Here is an 18,727-nt window from a genome sequence, read left to right as displayed (position 1 = left end):
AACAGATCAAACTAGTGATTTCAATACAGAAGCAGAAACTTTTTGAAAAACAAAATGGGAAGCAACTGTAGACTGGCAGACAGGCTGGGGGAATCAGACCTAATAAGGTGTTACAGCTAGGAGGCAGGGAAGCGTGAGCTTCCCACTCTGACTTTGGTCATGCTGAGTTTTTCTATTTGTGTAAAAGAAACCCATTAATTAAATAGCCTTAGATTCTAAACAACAGGGACAAAAATCAATTAGAACACCTTGGAGAGTGAGACAGTGTTGGGAAAATTCATTATCAGATAACCAGCATATCTTAAGAGGGAAAGTTAGGTATGACCTCTCTATGTCACCAAGTAACAACGCTCAAAAAATGATCATGAGAAAACTACTGCTTTTACCTTAGCCATTTGACACTTTTAATCCACAGATAGAAACTGTCCTAAATAGGCCTTGATTTCTTTGAGCCAAAGAAAAATGCACAAACTGGCCAGTGCAAATGAGGTAAACAAGGTCAACACTATTGTTCCATCACTTGTTTTTGCCACTATTTCTTATCTTTTGGCAGGTTCTGGGTTAAACATGGATTGTTCAATAATAGTAAATAGAAATAACACCATTTGCTGCATCTGAAATTTCAGTTCAGAGTATCTTATTTTTAGGAGTCCTGGGAAATTATCAGAATGGCTTTATAAAGTTGCAATGCAACAAAGAAAGCCTCCTATTCTCTCTCTCCTTCTCCTCCTATACTCCTATAGTCCTTTCTTCATCCTGTAGTTGGAGGGATCCTTTTAAACCATGTTATAATGCATCATTCCTCTGCTCAAAACCCTCCAGGGACATTCCATCACACTTAGAATAAAATTCAGAATCCTCATTGTGAACTCCAAGGTTATTATTATGTGTCTCTTTACCTCTTCTATCACTCTTTCTCTTGCTATTTCCTTCCCCCACACTGTCCTTGTTCTCCTTGATTGACAAGCATGCTAGACCCTCAAGGTCTTTGCACATATTTGCTTCACATGGCTCCCTTCCTCAATTCTTTTAGATTTCTGCTCCAATTGCCTCCATGATGGAACTTCTTTGGCCACCCTATCCAAAGCTATTTTGTAATCCTTTTAAACCTTGTTAGTTTTAGTCATCCTGACATTGTAGTAAATAATACACTTTTTCCTTGTTGTCTCTCTCTCTCCCACTAGACAAGCCTTGGTCTGTTTTGCATCTCATTCTAATTCTGTACCTGGTACATAGAAAAGGTTCAATAAATATTTATTGAGTGAGTTATATAATCCAGTCAACTCATCATTCTGTTTAAGTATCTATATGATTTCTTTTTTGACACATCATAGCTCAGTGAAGATATTTGCATAGTAGTGAAGTCTTGTTTTCCCTTCTGCTTGAGGATAGGAGCCACAGGAAGAAAACTATTTATTTATTGAATGTTGCTCTGTACATTTACTATCTCGTTATTTCTATTCACAACAATCTTGTAAAGAAGGCATTATTGTCCTCATTTTATAAATGAGTAAATGGAGACTTCAAGAGTTTAAATGGTTTATCCAAATACATAGAGCAAAAAAAATGATGGTATTCTGTAGAGTAACTGACACTGTAAAGAAATTGAAACATAAGGCACAGATGGCAAGAAGATACTAGCAACCTTTATAATCGAAAAAGAATTAATATGCAGAATCAATAGAGAACACTTAGAAATCAACTAGAAAAAGATAGATAGCTCTATAGAAAATGGAGCAAGGTTATGAACAGGCAATTTACAAAAGAAGAGTTCTAAATGGCTGATAAACAGATGATGTTTCACCTGACTAGTAATCAGGAAAATGCAAATTAAAACAAGATACCAAGTGACATCAGCAACATGGTGGAGTGAGCTGTTCCCTTTCTCTCTCCCCCTTTGAGCTACAACTAAATGAGCATTCATTGATCAATGGAGGATACCCACACAGTACAACAGGACACCTGAGAGACCCACACAGCTATACAACTGATGGTGAATGGAGTAACCCTTGGGAGGTGGTGGAGATAGGTGAGCACTCTCTGGCCCCACAGCAGCCCTGTGCATGCATGCAACTGCTCTCCCGGCTGGAGTGCCCATGGCACCACTGTGATCCTGAGGGTGGGAGTGTGCTTTGGAGGAATAAGTGAGGGAAACCCTGAGCCCCCATGTGATCACTTTCCCTTCTGGTGGGAGGGCCCACAGTGCCTCTGCAGTTCCAAGGAGTGACCCAGGCTTGGACCCAGTGGGGAGGCTCCACCCACCAAGCACAATGGCCAGTGCAACATAGGAAGAGGCAGCAGTGGATCTATGTGCCCAGGAAAGTGAATTCCCAGCTGTGGAGAACACCCACAGTACTGCTGTGGCCCCAAAGGTGGGAGCACACCTTGATGGGACTGTGGGAGCAGCTGGAAGCAGCCCTGAGCCCCTGAATGATCACATTCCCATTTGGTGGGAGAGCTCACAGTGCTGCTGTGGTCCCAAGGAATGCCCCAGGCTTGGGAAAGCACAGTGGCCAGGGATCATGGCATTCTCAGAATACACAGCTCCTGCTCCCCACCCAAGTGTTGGCAGATGGAATCTGCAACCACATACTATCACTATGCGAAGGCAAAAATCCACCCCATCAAGTAGTATGAGGAGGAGCAGACCAGAAGGAAAAAGACAAAGACCCAGAAATCAGTTCTAAAGACACAGAAATTTACAATCAAAATGACAGAGAATTCAAAACAACCATGATTAAAAAACTCAATGAGTTACAAGAAAACTCAGGAAGACAGTTCAATGAAATGAGGAAGAAAATTAATGAAGAGAGAGAATTCTTCACAAAAGAGATTGAAATTATAAAGAAAAACCAATCAGAAATGTTGGAAATGAAAAACACAATGGATGAGATAAAGAAAAATCTGGAGCCCTTAAATAACAGAACTAACATTATACAGGATAGAATTAACAAGCTAGAGGTTAGGAATATAGAAATGCTTTAGGTGGAGGAGGAGCAAGAACTGAGACTAAAAAGAAATGAAGAAATTTTCTGAGAAATATCCAACTCAATTAGGAAATGCAACATAAGGATTATAGGACCAGAGGGAGAAGAGGAGTAGAAAGGTACATAGAACTTGTTCAAAGAAATAATAGCTGAGAACTTCCCAAACCTGGGGAAGGAGCTGGAATTACAAGAAAAGAAGCTAATAGAACTCCTAATTACAACAATGTAAAAAGACCTTCTCCAAGGCATATATTAGTAAAGCTGTCAGGAGACAATAACAAAGAAAAAATATTAAGGGCAGCAAGGCAGAAGAAAATAACCTACAAAGGAATATGTGTCAGGCTTTCAGCAGATTTCTGAGCAAAAGCCTTACAGGCTAGGAGAGAGTGGAATGATATACTCAAAATTCTGAAAGACAAAAATTTTCAGCCAAGAATAGTATACCCAGTGAAACTATCCTTCAGATATGATGGAGAAGTAAAACTTTCCCAGGTAAACAAAAGCTGAGAGAATTCATTGCCACAAGACCCTGCCTACAAGAAATGATCAAGAAGGCCCTCAAACCAGAAAAAAAGAAAGGGTTTACAAAGGCTTGACCAAAGAGAGGAATAGGCACACAAAATCAGAAAATTGAAATTCTCAATCAGAACAGGTTAGCAAATATTTAATTATACCACTAAAGATAAAAGGAAGAAAAACACCAAGAAAAAAATATAATCATGTTAACCACAAACTCAGAACACGTAACAGAGTAAGTTGTGACAACAACAACGTAGAAGGATGAGAAAAAAGGAATGAAACCTGCTTAGATTTAGGAAATAAGAGGCTATCAGAGAGTGGACTATCTCATCTATGAGATCTTTTATACAAACCTCATGGTAAGCACAAAACAAAAAATCAGAACAGAGACACAAATGATGAATAAAGTGAAAACTGAGAAAACCATCATAGAGAGCTATGAAATTGAATTGACAGTCTGAAATACACAGGATGAGAAACAAGGAAAATATAGAAAAACCAGAAAACAAGTGATAAAATGGCATTGCCATTTTATAAGTATGGTGTTGCCATACTTATATCGGGCAAAGTACTCAAGATAAAAAAGACAATGAGAGACAAAGAAGGGCAGTATATAATGATAAAAGGGACACTCCACCAAGAAGACATAACACTTATAAATATATATGCACCTAACACTGGAGCACCAAAGTACATAAAGCAGCTATTAATTGACCTAAAAGGAGACATTAACGGCAGCACAATAATAATAAGGGACCTTAATACCCCACTTCCATCTATGGATAGATCAACCAGACAGAAAATCAACAAGGAAATAGTGGAAATAAACAAAAACCTAGACTGGATGGACTTAATAGATATATAGAACACTCCATCCAAAAACAGCAGAATACACATTCTTCTCAAGTGCACATGGAACATTCTCAAAGATAGACCATATTTTGGGAAACAAGGCAAGCATCAATAAATTTAAGAAGATTGAAATCATATCAAGCATCTTTTCCAACCACGATGCTATGAAACTAGAAATCAACCACAAGAAAAAAGCTGGGAAAGTGACAAACATGTGAAGACTAAACAACAAGCTACTGAACAACCAATGGATCATTGAAGAAATTAAAGGAGAAATCAAAAAATATCTGGAGACAAGTGAAAATGAAAATACACCATGCCAACTCATATGGGATGCAGCAAAAGTGGTCCTAAAAGGGAAATTGATAGCAATATACGCCCACGTTAACAAACAAGAAAAATCTCAAATAAGCAATCTTCAACTACACTTAACAGAACTGGAAAAAGAAGAGCAAACAAAGCCCAAAGTCAGCAGAAGGAGGGAAATAATAAAAGAGCAGAAATAAATGAAATTGAAACAAAAAAAAAGCCAATAGAAAGGATCAATGAAACTAAGAGCTGATTCTTTAAGATAAGCGAAATTGATAAACCCTTAGCCAGACTCACAAAGAAAAAAAGAGAGAAGGCTCAAATAAATAAAATTAGAAATGAAAGAGGAAAAAGTACAACAAATACCAGAGAAAGGCAAAGCACTTTAAGAGAATACCATAAAAAACTATATGCCAACAAATTGGACAATCTAGAAGAAATGGATAAATTCTTAGACTCATACAGTCTCCCAAAACTGAACCAAGAGGAAATAGAGAATCTGAATAGACCAATTACAAGTAAACAGAGTGAAACAGTAATCAGAAACCTCCTCCAAAATAAAAGCCCAGGACCTGATGGCTTCTCTGGAGATTCTATGAAACATACAAAGACGATATAATACCTATGCTTCTCAAACTATTCCACAAAATTGAAGAAGATGGAACACTTCCTAACACATTTTATGAGGCCAACATCACCCTGATCCCAAAGCCAGACAAGGACAACACAAAGAAGGAAAACTACAGGCCAATCCTGCTGAGGAACATATGTGCAAATATCCTCAACAAAATATGGGCAAACCGAATACAGCAGTACGTGAAAAGGATCATACACCATGATCAGGTGGGATTTATACCAGGGCCACAGGGATCGTTCAACATCCGCAAATCAATAAACATGGTACACCAAATCAACAAATTGAGGGATAAAAACCACATGATCATCTCAGTAGGTGCAGAGAATGGGTTTGACAAGATCCAACAGCCATTTATGATAAAACCTCTTAACAAAATGGAGATAGAAGGAAATTACCTCAACATGATAAAGGCAATATATGACAAACCCACAGCGAACATCAGACTCAATGGGGAAAAACTGAAAGCCATCCCTCTGAGATCAGGAACAAGGCAAGGGTCCCAGTCTCACCACTCTTATTCAACATAGTACTGGTGGTTTTGGCCAGAGCAATTAGGCAAGAAAAAGAAATAAAAGGTATCCAAATTGGCAAGGAAGAAGTGAAACTCCCACTGTTTGCAGACAACATGATTTTCTATGTAGAAATCCATGAAGAATTCATTGGAAAACTATTAGAAGTAATCAATAACTACGGCAAAGTTGCAGGGTACAAAATGAACTTACAAAAATTAGCTACATTTCTATACTCTATTAACAAAGTAACAGAAAGAGAACTCAAGAATGCAATCCCATTTACAATCACAACGAAAAGAATAAAAAATCTAGGAATAAATTTACCCAAGGAGGTGAAAGACCTATACACTGAAAACTATAAGATATTATTGAAAGAAATCGATGATGACATAAAGAAATGGAAAGCTATCCCATGTACTTGGTTTGAAGAATAAACATAGTTAAAATGGCCATACTACCTAAAGCAATCTACAGATTCCCAATCAGAATCCCAATGCCATTCTTCACAGAAATAGAACAAAGAATCCTAAAATTCATATGGGGCAACAAAAGACCCTGAAAGCCAAAGCAATCTTGAGAAACAAAGGGGAAAGCTGGAGGGGAGGCATCACAATTCCTGCCTTCAAAATATACTACAAAGCTATAGTAATCAAACCAGCATAGTACTGGTACAAAAACAGACACACACATCAATGGAACAGAATTGAAAGCCCAGAAATAAAACCACACATCTATGGACATCTAATGTTCTACTAAGGAGCCAAGAATATACAATGGAGACAGGAAAGTCTTCAATAAATGGTGATGGGAAAACTGGACAGCCACATGCAAAAGAATGAACGTAGACCATTATTGTACACCATACACAAAAATTAAGTAAAAATGAATTAAAGACTTGAAGGTAAGACCTGAAACCATAAAACTCCTAGAAGAAAATTTAGGCAGTCTAGTCTTGAACATTGCTGTTAGAACGATCTTTTTGAATACCGTGTCTACTCGGGCAAGGGAAACAAAAGAAAAAAGAAACAAATCGGACTTCATCAGACTAAAGAGCTTCTGCAAGGCATAGGAAACCAGGAACAAAACGAAAAGACAACCCACCAACTGGGAGAAAATATTTGCAAATCATATATCTGACAAGGAGTTGATCTCCAAACTCTGTTAAGAACTCATACAACTACAAAACAAAAAAAACAAACAGCCTGATCAAAACATGGGCAGAGGATATGAACATTTTTCCAAAGAAGATATACGGATGGCCAACAGGCACATGAACAGATGTTCAACATCACTAATCATCAGGGAAATACAAATCAAAACTGCAATGAGCTATCACCTTACACCTGTTAGAATGGCTATAATTAACAAGACCAAAAACAACAAATGTTGGAGAGGATGTGGAGAAAAGGGAACCCTGATACACTGCTAGTGGGAATGCAAACTGCAGCAGCCACTATGGAATACAGTATGGAGATTTCTCAAAAAATTAAAAATTTTTAATTTTTTCAAATTGGTTATTTCACTACTGGGTATTTATCTAAAGAACTTGAAATCAACAATCCAAAGAGACTTATGCACCCCTATGTTCATCGCAGCATTATTCACAATAGCCAAGAAGTGGAAGCAACCCAAGTGCCCATCAACTGATGAATGGAGAAAGAACATGTGGTGTATATATATATATACAATGGAATACTACTTAGCCCTAAAAAGACAAAATTGTCCCATTTGCAACAACGTGGATGGACCTTGAGGGTATTATGTTAAGTGAAATAAGCCAGATAGAGAAAGACAAATACCATATGATTTCACTCATATGTGAAAGATAAACAAATACCTGGACAAAGAGAACAGACTAGTAGTTGCTGAGGGGAAGGGGTTTGGGGTGTGAGCATAAGGGGTAAAGGGGCATATAATAATGGTGACCTACAAATAATAATGTACAACTGAAATTTCTCAGTGTTGTAAACTATTATGCGTTCAATAAAATAAAAACAACAACAACAAAAGAAAACAAAAAGCCAGATACCATTTCACACTCATCAGACCAGTGAAAGTTAGAAAGTTGAACACTATCCATCATATGGGACCAGAAATACACATATTAAACTACCAGCAGGAGTGGAAATTGGTTTAACCACTTTGAAGAGCTATTTGGTAATATCTAGTAAACAAGAAGCTGTGCATACTTTATGACCCAGAGATTGCTCTTCTAGGTATGTATCCAGGGATGATATTCAAAATATTTAATAACTACTGTCAGAGGCACCAACCAATCAGAATAAACATGCTGCAAATAACTGGCATGGTCAAGTTGGTGTACTTCATTTGAATATCAGTCCTGTATATGCCTTAGAGAGATTCCTACTCACAGACACAAAGAGACATGTATAGGAATATCCACTATAGCATTTTTTGTAGTAGAAAAAATAAAACCCACAAGCATGCGAATAACCTATCTGTCTATCCCTAGAGTAATGAATAAATTATCACATAGTCATAGAGTGGCATGCTATTCAGCAATTTAAATGAATGAACCAGATCTAAATAAATCAGCTTTGCAAAATTTCACTATATAATGAGAAAAACATTCAAAATAATTCATATGGCATGACACCATTTATGTAACATTTAAAGCATAAAAAATACTATATATAGTTAATGGGCACATGTATAAGTAGTAAACGTAAAGTATACATGGGAAGGATACACACCAACTTCAAGAGAGTAGTTATCTCTGGAGTGCAAGGAAAGTAAATAGAATAAGGTAGGAGAATTTTCATACTCTATAATTTTTAATTTCTTAACAAATATGACAATATATTAACATTTGCTAAATTTAGGTGTGGATGTCTATTATTTTTTAAAATTTTATGCATGTTTCATTATTCTAAGAAAAGAAAGATAAGTAATATGATGGAGCTTGTGCTGGACCTAGATCTGTTTGCCTTCAAAGCCAGAAAGCTTTTCATTACCTAAGTTCCAGAAGAGACCCTAGCACTCCTCATAGATGCAGCTTTCTCTTACCAATACTGTCAGGAACATGATTAAGCACCACTGTCACAATAGTTATTTGTTTAGTGATCATATCCCTCGCCCTTGTATCCAAGGAGTACAGGTGGTCAAATGGTGGGATTGCTGGCAAAATAATGAATGCTTTCTTTGCACACAACAGAGTCAGACAAGTTAGGGCACAGGTGCTAGATTAGGATGTGTATACTTGTCAGAGACTCCATATTTCAGAAGTTTTGTCATCACTCTAAATGTGGGGCTTTGTGTGCACACATTTACTCAGTCTGATGCTGCTAAGTAAGGTAATAGGACGGAGGACTTCTGGCTGTCTTGTGAAGTCCAGCTACTTGTAGTGTCCTTGCTTGTGCTAGATTTTGCATACGAGCACAAGCATTTCATTTAGGTCTGGGATTTCTCCCCCAGCTCATGGCTGAGAGCTCAGGAGTCACCATGGTTTGCCATGAAAGCCTACAGAGTTAGCTTTCTGAAGAAACAATGGGCCTTTACTCTAGTGATGCAGATCATTTGCGCTGGCAATCTAAGCATGTAAAACCAGTGGTCTGGGCCATTTCTTCTTCTCTGTATGCAAAATTATGGTTGAGTTATGAGCCTCTGTGATTTAGAGTTGGATTGGCAGGACATCTACAGACCTTTCAGGGTGGGAGAAATGGGGAGATGTTGGTCAAAGGGTACAAACTTCCAGTTGTAAGATAAATAAGTTCTGAAGATCTAATGTATAGCATGGTGGTTATAGTTAATATCAATGTATTATATAATTGAAAGTTTCTAAAAGAATAAATCTTAAATGTTCTCACCACAAAAAACAAATGGTAATTATGTAGCATGATGGAAGTATTAGATATTGCTATAATGGTAATAGTTTTGCAATGTATAAGTGTATCAAATAAACATATTGTACACCTTAAACTTACACAATGTTATATGTCAATTATATCACAATAAACCTGAGAAATAAACCTTTCAACTCCTAGCCATACCATAATAACTGGCATACTTGAATATCTCAAAAAGCTTATGTAGGTGCTATATGATAGCAAAGAAAATACTTAGCAAGAAAAATTCCATAAAACCTTTCCCCTGAACCAGCCAATTTTTCCTTTGAAATATCAGTCCCTCAATAGTTTAGTCCACATTTAACTACCTTCTTTTCAAGGTTTTCTAATTGAAGTATAATTGACATACAATATTATATTAGTTTCAAGTGTACAACACAATGATTCAACATTTATATACATTACGAAAAGATCACCACATTAAGTCTAGTTATTGTCTGTCACACTACAAACAATACGATATTGACTATATTCCCCATGCTGTACATTACATTCCCATGACTTATTTATTTCATAACTGGAAGTTTGTACCTCCTGAACCCCTTCACCCATTTCACCAGCCCCCCTCCCCTCTGGCAGCCACCAGTCTGTTCTCTGCATCTATGAGTCTAGTTTTGTTTTGTCTGTGTTTATTTTGTCTTTTAGATTCCACATATAAGTGAAATCATAGGGCATTTATCTTTCTCTGTTTAACTTATTTCACTTAGCATAACACCTTCAAGGTTCATCCCTGTTGGCAAGATCTCATTCTTTTTATGGCTGAGTAATATTCCACTGTGGGTGTATCTTCTTTATCCATTCATTTATTCATGGAGTTCGAGTGATACATTGTACAATCTTAAGGTTTACCTTTTCTGGTGCATCCAATGCAGTATTCTAAGATATTTTCTGAAGCAGCTAATGTGATTAATATTTATTTGGTTTTCTACGTGGACTACCTAAACTTCAGCTTAGCAAACTGATCTATAGAGATAACATATCAATAATGAATGAGATATGATAATGAATTAGAACAGTAGTAGATAAGAAAAAAATCAATGTTGCATTTGAGTTACCCTAAATCAATTCCTTTATGGTTTAGAGTGATGTGAATGTAGTGCCAAGAAAGAGCTTTGTCTTAAAAACACAAGTGTAATGCTCAAAATATATTTTTAGTGCTAATATGTAAATATCTAATTATCGTAACAATTAGAACTAAATAAGCTTCATGTAAAAGTGTTTTTACGGCAGATATATTTAAGTAATTATTCAAAGTCCTGTTTAACATTATTTTTACTATAACAAAAGTGATATTATTTGAAGAAATTTTTAGAAAATAAAGATTCAAACGACCTATAATTCTATAATGTAGAAAACCATGGTGATCGGCAATGTGTGTCTATCTCCTCTGTTTTTTTCTGTATTTAGATTTATGGACCAATGTAATTTCCTGAAAACAAAGGAATTGATTTTATAAATTACTTTCCCTCATACTCTTAAATATTCTTTAAGAACATGATTTCTACTATTCCAAATCAGGAATAAATATGCTGCAATTTATTTAACTAGTATTCTATCATTGTATCTAGGCTTTTTTTCTCAAATTTAATTTTTTAAGTAACACTATGATAAATAGCATTATATACACATTTTGGTATGTGTCTATGACTATCTCCTTACAGTAATGTCTAGAGGTGATATCACCGGGACAAAGTCTGTTAAACATATACAAATTTTAGGGCCAGTCCAGTGGCACAGCAGTTAAGTTCCCACTTTCCACTTCTCGGCGGCCTGGGGTTCGCTGGTTTGGATCCTGGGTGTGGACATGGCACTGCTTGGCAAAAAGCCATGCTGTGGTAGGCATCCCACGTATAAAGTAGAGGAAGATGGGCACAGATGTTAGCTCAGGGCCGGTCTTCCTCAGCAAGAAGAGGAGGATTAGCAGTAGTTAGCTCAGGGCTAATCTGCCTCAAGAAAAAATAAATATAAATTGTATATGTCATCTCAACTATCCGTCCAAGAAATATAATTTTACCAAATTATAATTATCAATGTTTATTTCCATGCATCCTTACTACTATTAGGTATTTTCAGGTTTTCCTTCTAATCATAGCCCAAATGTCTAGAGAAAACAATATGTCATTGGATTAATTTTCATTCCTTTGATGATAAAGAAGTTAAGCACTTTTTCACATTTATTGTTCCCTTTTGTATTGGTTAATTGCCTTGTACATTTCTGCCCATATGTCTATTTTTGGATTTACCTGGTATATTTTCTTTGTGAAACTCTCTGTATATTAAACATGAATAACTATAATTGTGTTATGTATTTTAAATTATTTTTCTGGTGTTTCCTTTGCCTTTACCGTATTTTGGACATTCCATTTTTACATTGTTAAACCTATTAACGTTTATCTTTAATTTTCTATGGCTGCTTGTATGGTTAAAATCTTTTTCCACTTTGATATCAGAAACTATTTTCCTATCTGAGCATCAATTTCTTTTATTTTTTATAAAAAGAAAGAATCTATTGTGGATTTTTTTCAATAGTAGGAGTTTTATGGTTGATGATTGTCCTGGTGCATATGTATATATATGTATGTATTATGTATTTTTTTTTTTATTTCTAAGATTTGTTTTGGAATAGACTTTCCTTTCTTCATGGATTTAAAAATTCCACTTTTATTACATTCTCGATTTTTATGCAGATTTAGTTCTGGACAGTTCTCTCATGGTTTGTCAAGCATACAGGATAAACTGTTTTAGCTGTGGCTGGCCCGTGGTGGAGTGGTTAAATTCGGGCTCTCTGCTTTGGCACCTGGGGGTTCTGCCTGTGCGGATCCTGGGCTTGGATATGGCACTGCTCGTGAAGCCATGCTGAGGCGAGTCCCACAGAGCAAAATAAGAAGCCCTCAAAACTAGAACATACAACCATGTACTGGTGGGCTGTGGGAAGAAGAAGAAGGGGGGAAAAAGAAGAATGGCAACAGTTGTTAGCTCAGTTACCAATCTTTGGGAAAAAAAAAACTGTTGTAGCTGTTGTATTTTTATAATATATTTACATATTTGATAGTGCAATGACTCAATTAATTTGAATTTCAGCAAATTATCTCTGCAGGAATGCAAACTAGTGTAGTACAAATGTCAACATTATTAGCAGATAAGAGCTAGAGAAGATGTGAAATGGAGGAGAGCAGATAGGATCTTAGGGAAGATGTCACACTTTGGCTAAACTTGGAATGATGAATCTGGTTTGACGTAGCAGAGAGGAGAAAGGGTGTTCCAAAGCGGGGAAACAGTGTGAGTAAAAGCATCCAGAATTGTGAACAAGCATTATATCATGGGCGATGGGAGAGGAGAGTGGAAGAGATCTAATACTTATTGAGTACCTACTGAATGTGAATGACGACGCTAAGCATTTTATAGGAATAGCTCTGAGATCAGCTGAATCCTTAACCTGTAATATTTTGTGTCAATGCATGTTCAGTGCTCTGCTTTCACTCAGTTCCAATTTGGATGCAGAACTCAATATTTCTTTGAGTTTCTAAAAAACAATTCACTTCCAAAAACTTTGTTGGTCAATGTAAACCATAGTTTCTTGACCTCAATACTATAGATATTTTGGGCTGAAAAATCTGTCGTGGTAGGGTACTACTGATTTGTGAATTATAGAATCTTTATCCCTGACTTCTATTACTAGATGCCGGGAGCCATTGTGCTGCCTTGGTGGGACAACCACAGATGTCTCCTGACACTGCCAAATGTCTCCTAGGCGACAAAATTAACTCTGAGTGAGAGTCATGGATATAGATTATACTAAAGACAGGAAATTCTGTGTGGAGGGTTTTATGCTGAAGGGTGTAGAAGAAATAAGTATCCTCTGTTTTCCTCGCCGAACTCCCTTCCTGGTTTCTCTGCATTAGTGTTTGGGGCTGGGGAAGTTTTTCTTAATGTATTGTAAGGTTGCTCAACTATGGCACTACTGACATTTGTGCCCCAAAATTCTTTGGTAGTTGTCCCGTGCATGGTGAGTTATTTAGCAGAACTACTAGCCTCTCTTCCCAGGAGATGGCAAAACCCCTCCTCCGAGTTGTGACAACCAAATCTGTCTCCAGACACTGGCAAAACTGGCCCTGGTGGAGAACCCCTGATGCAGACTATACCAAGGATAGGAAGGTTGGAGAGTTTTATTCTGCACAACCCACCAGATATAATTTAGAAATCCTCTACTTTTTCCTCTGATGTCCTTTCATGGTAACTGTGTAGTTGGATTAGTTTTGTTTTGTTCTCTCAGATTCTCCATCTCAGCACTATTGATGTTTTGGGTCAAATAATTCTTTGCTCTGGAGGCTGTCCTGTAGATCGTAGGGTATTTAGCACCATCTCTGGCCTCTACCCACTAGGTGCCAGTAGCACCTTGCCCGTCCCCTGTCCCCAGGAGAAGAAACAACCACTACTGTCTCCACATATTGTTAATCGTCTTCTGGAAGGGAGGGGCAAAACAGCCCCTGCTTGAGGAACACTGTTCCATCTCTACTTACCTTTCCCCACAAAGTGACTCTTTCTTTTCAGCCTTTTCTGTAAGAGGAAAGGTACACGTCTCTCATTTTCTTACCCTTAGACATTGAGTGATAATTTTTGTTGTTCTTAGTACTTGACCATGATTGAGGAACCTCACTCTGTATCTCAAGCGGCTTAATCGTTACACTTTTCTCTAACGAATATAGCATTGCCCCTAAGGGGAATTCTGGCAAATAACATATACACCAACTTGCTAAACATTCATCATTTCTCCTCCAAGTGAACAGGAACAGGCCATTTGAGCTTCTGTCACAGGTTCTACTATAGACTGCTTTTGCAGCAGAGTAAATTTGCACATCTCTCTTTTTCACTAAATGTGAACATGTGGGCAACCTCAACACAAGCACATTGTCTTACTCATAGTAACTGTATTGAAATGAAAAGAATGTAAGTATTGGAGTGTGGCACATGTGAGTTACAATATCTGTTAATGCCTCTTCAACCAGAGTTAGTGACCTTTGGCAAGTGAGTTGCCTGACCTCGTTTCATCCTCTGCAAAATATGGGTAAAATTGCTATCTGAGTTGGTTTCTTGTAAAGATTATAAGATAAAGCACCTGGTGTCTATGTGAGACAATAAAAAATGTTAACCATTGTTATGAATTTATCAAGAGAGATCGAGTCCTATGTAAAGAGCTTTGAAAGCCAAACTTTAAGCCTCTGACACCTAGAGTGTTTACCTCTTTGTTTCACTAAATTTCTGACTCATTTGTTGGGGTCCTGGCTGAAGCATTCTTAGAAAACATGGTTGCAGTAATCTTTTAGTTTTGCCAGAAATTTTAAGGCTTGACTAATTCCAATGTTCTCATAAACACTGAATCTTAAAATTTAACATCATTGTGAGGATTTGTTTTTGCAATGGAAGAAGAGGCGTGTTGCTTCTAAATAAAACATGAGAGAGAGAAGGATAAATTGGGAGTATACTAGAATTGGTTCCTATGGCAAAGGTGTCACTTGATTGAGTTTTTAGTGGTTTTCCCAGTACATATTTTTGTTTCATGTTTTCTTTATTTTTGAGGAAGATTAGCCCTGAGCTAACTGCTGCCAATCCTCCTCTTTTGCTGAGGAAGACTGGCCCTGAGCTAACATACGTGCCCATCTTCTCTCCTTTGCATGTGGCACAGTTACCACAGCATGGTTTGTCAAGCGGTGCCATGTCCGCACCCTGAATCTGAACCAGCGGACCCCGGGCCACTGAAGTGGAACGTGCACACGTAACCGCTGCGCCACCGGGCTGGGTCTTTTGTTCCATGTTAATTTTCCCCCTTATGTACATGCAGTTTTGACATTTTCAAGACAAATTTGAAAATAAAATATGACGAAAAGAGAATAAAGACAACTTGAGAGTGACGTACAAAAATCAATGAGGCTGCAGAATGCGCTATTCTGGTCATTAAAAAGGGTTTCATTGTTCACTTCCTTATAGGAGGAGGTGATTTTTTCCTGGATTAGAAAATAAAGTGTTAACGTAAGGCTGGGGTGCGCAAATTTGGCTATAATATCGCAGAATTTAGAGGTTAAGGGGGCTCCAAAATTACATACTCTAACTATCCCAATTTATTAGTGAAGGAAGTGAGGCCTACAGAAGGCAAGTCACCTCCCCAGAATTTTTAACCAATGGTTGATGACAGAGTTTGCATGAGTATCTGACTCACAGTGAGTCAGACACACTGCTCTGTTACTTCCATCTCTCTCGACAAACAGAATTATGGAAGCTTCTAGCAGATTTCACATTAATCTCCTAGTGAATTAGAAAAACTAGGGAACGATGATTGTTGCGGCACCCACCGCAAGGGGGGAACAGAATATTTGGGCAGGCATCAGCCTGATGAATGCTAAGTTCCCATGGAGTACAACCATTTTAAAGACAGAAAAGCACCATCGCCGTCCTCTACCAAGTCTTGTAGGGAAGACACAGATGGACATGGCAGGCTAGAAAAGAAGCTAGACTTCAACCAACACACAAGACTTAGTTTTTTCCCAAAAAGTCTCTCACTCTCTCATTTTCAAAACACTTTTGATTTTATTAAGGAACACACAATGTTGATGGATTTGAGCATTGGTCACACGCGTTGTCACTGCCAGAATGTTTGCAATGCTTCCTTATGTGTCTTGAATGCTGCTTCTTTAACATAAGTTGACTCTTCCAGGAGCGCGGTCCAACTTTTCAAGGTAGACATCAGTAAAACTGCTTGGCTTTTCCTTGAGGGTTTCTGGCTCCATTGCCTGAGTCCTTTTTTCCTTTCTGCAACTTGCATTGCTCTGCCATTTTCAGAAGATCTTCTGGGACACTTTGATTAGCTCTTTCCAGAATTTTAATCAATTCAGTGGCAATCTTCCAGTCAGCTTGAGTCATAAGGGTGACAGAGACTCCAGTCTTGCCTGCTCTTCCAGTACGCCCTACTCTATGCACGTATTCCTCAAGATTCTTTGGGAAATCGTAGTTGTATACGTGTGTGACATCCCTGACATCGAGGCCTCGGGCTGCTAAATCGGTAGCAATCAATATCTTCACTCTTCCACTTCGGAAGTCGTCTAACGCCTGCTCGCGGTCAAACTGCTCTCTGCTGCCGTGCAGGGATTGTACCGGGACGCCCTGGATGCTCAGATCGCTTGATAAGTCATCTGCAACCAGCTTTCTGCTGACAAATATGATAGCTTTGTCTTCGGGTGACAGGTTCCGTAGGAATTCTTGGATAAGAGTTCGTTTTTCTTCCTCTGTGGTGACAATGATGTCTTGCTTCACTGTATTGACAGCAACGAGATCTAGGGTACCGACATAAACAATCATAGGCTCTTTCAAATAAGATCTTGCAAGTCGGCGAATGGTGTGTGGCCACGTTGCACTTGTCATAACAGTCTGCCGGTCTGGGCGCACATCTAATAGAATCTTCGTGATCTGGCCTTCAAAGCCCAGATCCAACATTTTATCCGCTTCGTCTAACACCAAGTAAGTGATGCTTCGTAGGTTGACACACTTGTTCATCTGCAGATCATTCAGTCGTCCAGGAGTTGCAATAATGATGTCGACGCCTTTGGTAATGTGCTGAATTTGCTCTTTTCTGTTTCCACCGCCGTATACACAAACGCTTTTGAGACCTTTGTAGGAATACTTAGAACATTCTGCCTCGACCTGAAGAGCTAGCTCTCGCGTGGGGGTGAGGACGAGCATGCCAGGCCCATTTCTTTCTTCTCTAGATATGGGCTGAGAATCAAGGTGAATAAAGCCGGGTATCAAATAAGACAAGGTCTTGCCTGTCCCGGTTTGGGCAACTCCTATCAGATCCATTCCTTGTAGCACAATCGGCCATGCCTGTGACTGAATGGGCGTTGGCCTTTGGAAACCTGCTTTCTTAATGCTTTTCAGGACCTCGGGATAGTGCTCAAAGGCATCCTCAAATTTACAGGTCGGGTTGGGGATGGGACGTTTTTCGCCATCTTTCAGGTCCTCACACGTTATGTTGAAATTTTCCTGTCTCCAAGCGTCTACTTGCACTTGAGACAGCGAGCTTGTTGCTGTGGATTCTACGTAGAAGTTTTTCTTGATTGGTGGTAAATCCGCCCATTTTCTTTTTGCCCACGCCGCCCCTTCTGCCTTAACGTGATCCCAGTCTATCAGCGGCCGCACTTGTCTAACAACGGGGCGTGTGCGTAAGTCTCTCCCAGCAGAGGACTGGGAGGCAGCATTATCTACACTGGCTACCGAACTGTACCTTCCTTCTTGTTTTCGCACGAGGGTTTGTATAAGTGCTTTCGCTTTTCCCTTCATGGCTTCGCTGCCAAAAATCTTGACCTCGGCTTCAGAGTCACCTTTTACGATCTGTATTTTGGTGCTCGTCATACTCTGGATGTCTTTTATCTTTGACCCTCCGCGACCAATCACAGCGCCAACCATACTGTTCTTTATTCTGAAGCACAGGGGTGGTTCCCGGGAGCCAAAGGCCCTCGGCTCCCAGTACCTGGAGAGGCCGCTGCCGCCCGTGCCGCCCCTGCCATCCCGGCTGGCCCTGACATCTCGAGGCTCTGCCCTCCTCCACTCGGGGGCCCAGGCCATTGCTCTGCAATGGCGAGGCTGGCGAGGGGCCTCTGCCTACCTAGACTTCGGAGGAGACGTCCCCCGAGGCCTCTTTCTCTTCAGCCTCCAGAGCAGCGACTAAACCACCAGTAGGTACTTCCGTGGCTGTTACCTGGGCAATTGTTGTTTGACGTGGCGTGAGGGAGGGGCTTTGGTGGTCTGGCCAATCACAGCCGCTGGGACTTGGGTGAGGTAGGCAAGCTCTTCTGACGCAAACCTTAAAGGGACAGGACACACACACTCTCAGGGGCAGGCGGACCCTTGAGGCACTTAGAGGCCCTCGAGAGTGAGGGTCTCCTCGCCTTTCGTGTCCTAGTGCCTCAGTCGCTCGCCTCATGCTAGTTCTGGCTCAGCGTGGGAGCTGACTTGAAGCAGGCCTTCAGCTTATCCACATAGTCTTTTTTATAAGCC

The 18,727-nt window shown here is 39.1% G+C and overlaps 1 protein-coding gene and 1 long non-coding RNA gene across 2 annotated transcripts in view; one reads left to right on the top strand and one right to left on the bottom strand.

Annotated features, from left to right (window-relative positions):
• The window catches only part of LOC123282457 (uncharacterized), a 779,045-nt gene that overhangs the window by 343,644 nt on the left and 416,674 nt on the right, over positions 1-18,727 (top strand). The window lies entirely within an intron of this gene.
• LOC123282455 (probable ATP-dependent RNA helicase DDX53) lies at positions 16,340-18,295 on the bottom strand. Its single transcript, XM_070503177.1, has one exon. The coding sequence runs from the start codon at positions 18,293-18,295 to the stop codon at positions 16,421-16,423; it is 1,875 nt and encodes a 624-aa protein (XP_070359278.1). The 3' UTR covers positions 16,340-16,420.

The sequence above is a fragment of the Equus asinus genome, chromosome X, assembly GCF_041296235.1.
Source record: "Equus asinus isolate D_3611 breed Donkey chromosome X, EquAss-T2T_v2, whole genome shotgun sequence".
NCBI classification, from domain to species: domain Eukaryota; kingdom Metazoa; phylum Chordata; class Mammalia; order Perissodactyla; family Equidae; genus Equus; species Equus asinus.
This window is presented reverse-complemented; position numbering and strand designations above follow the sequence as displayed.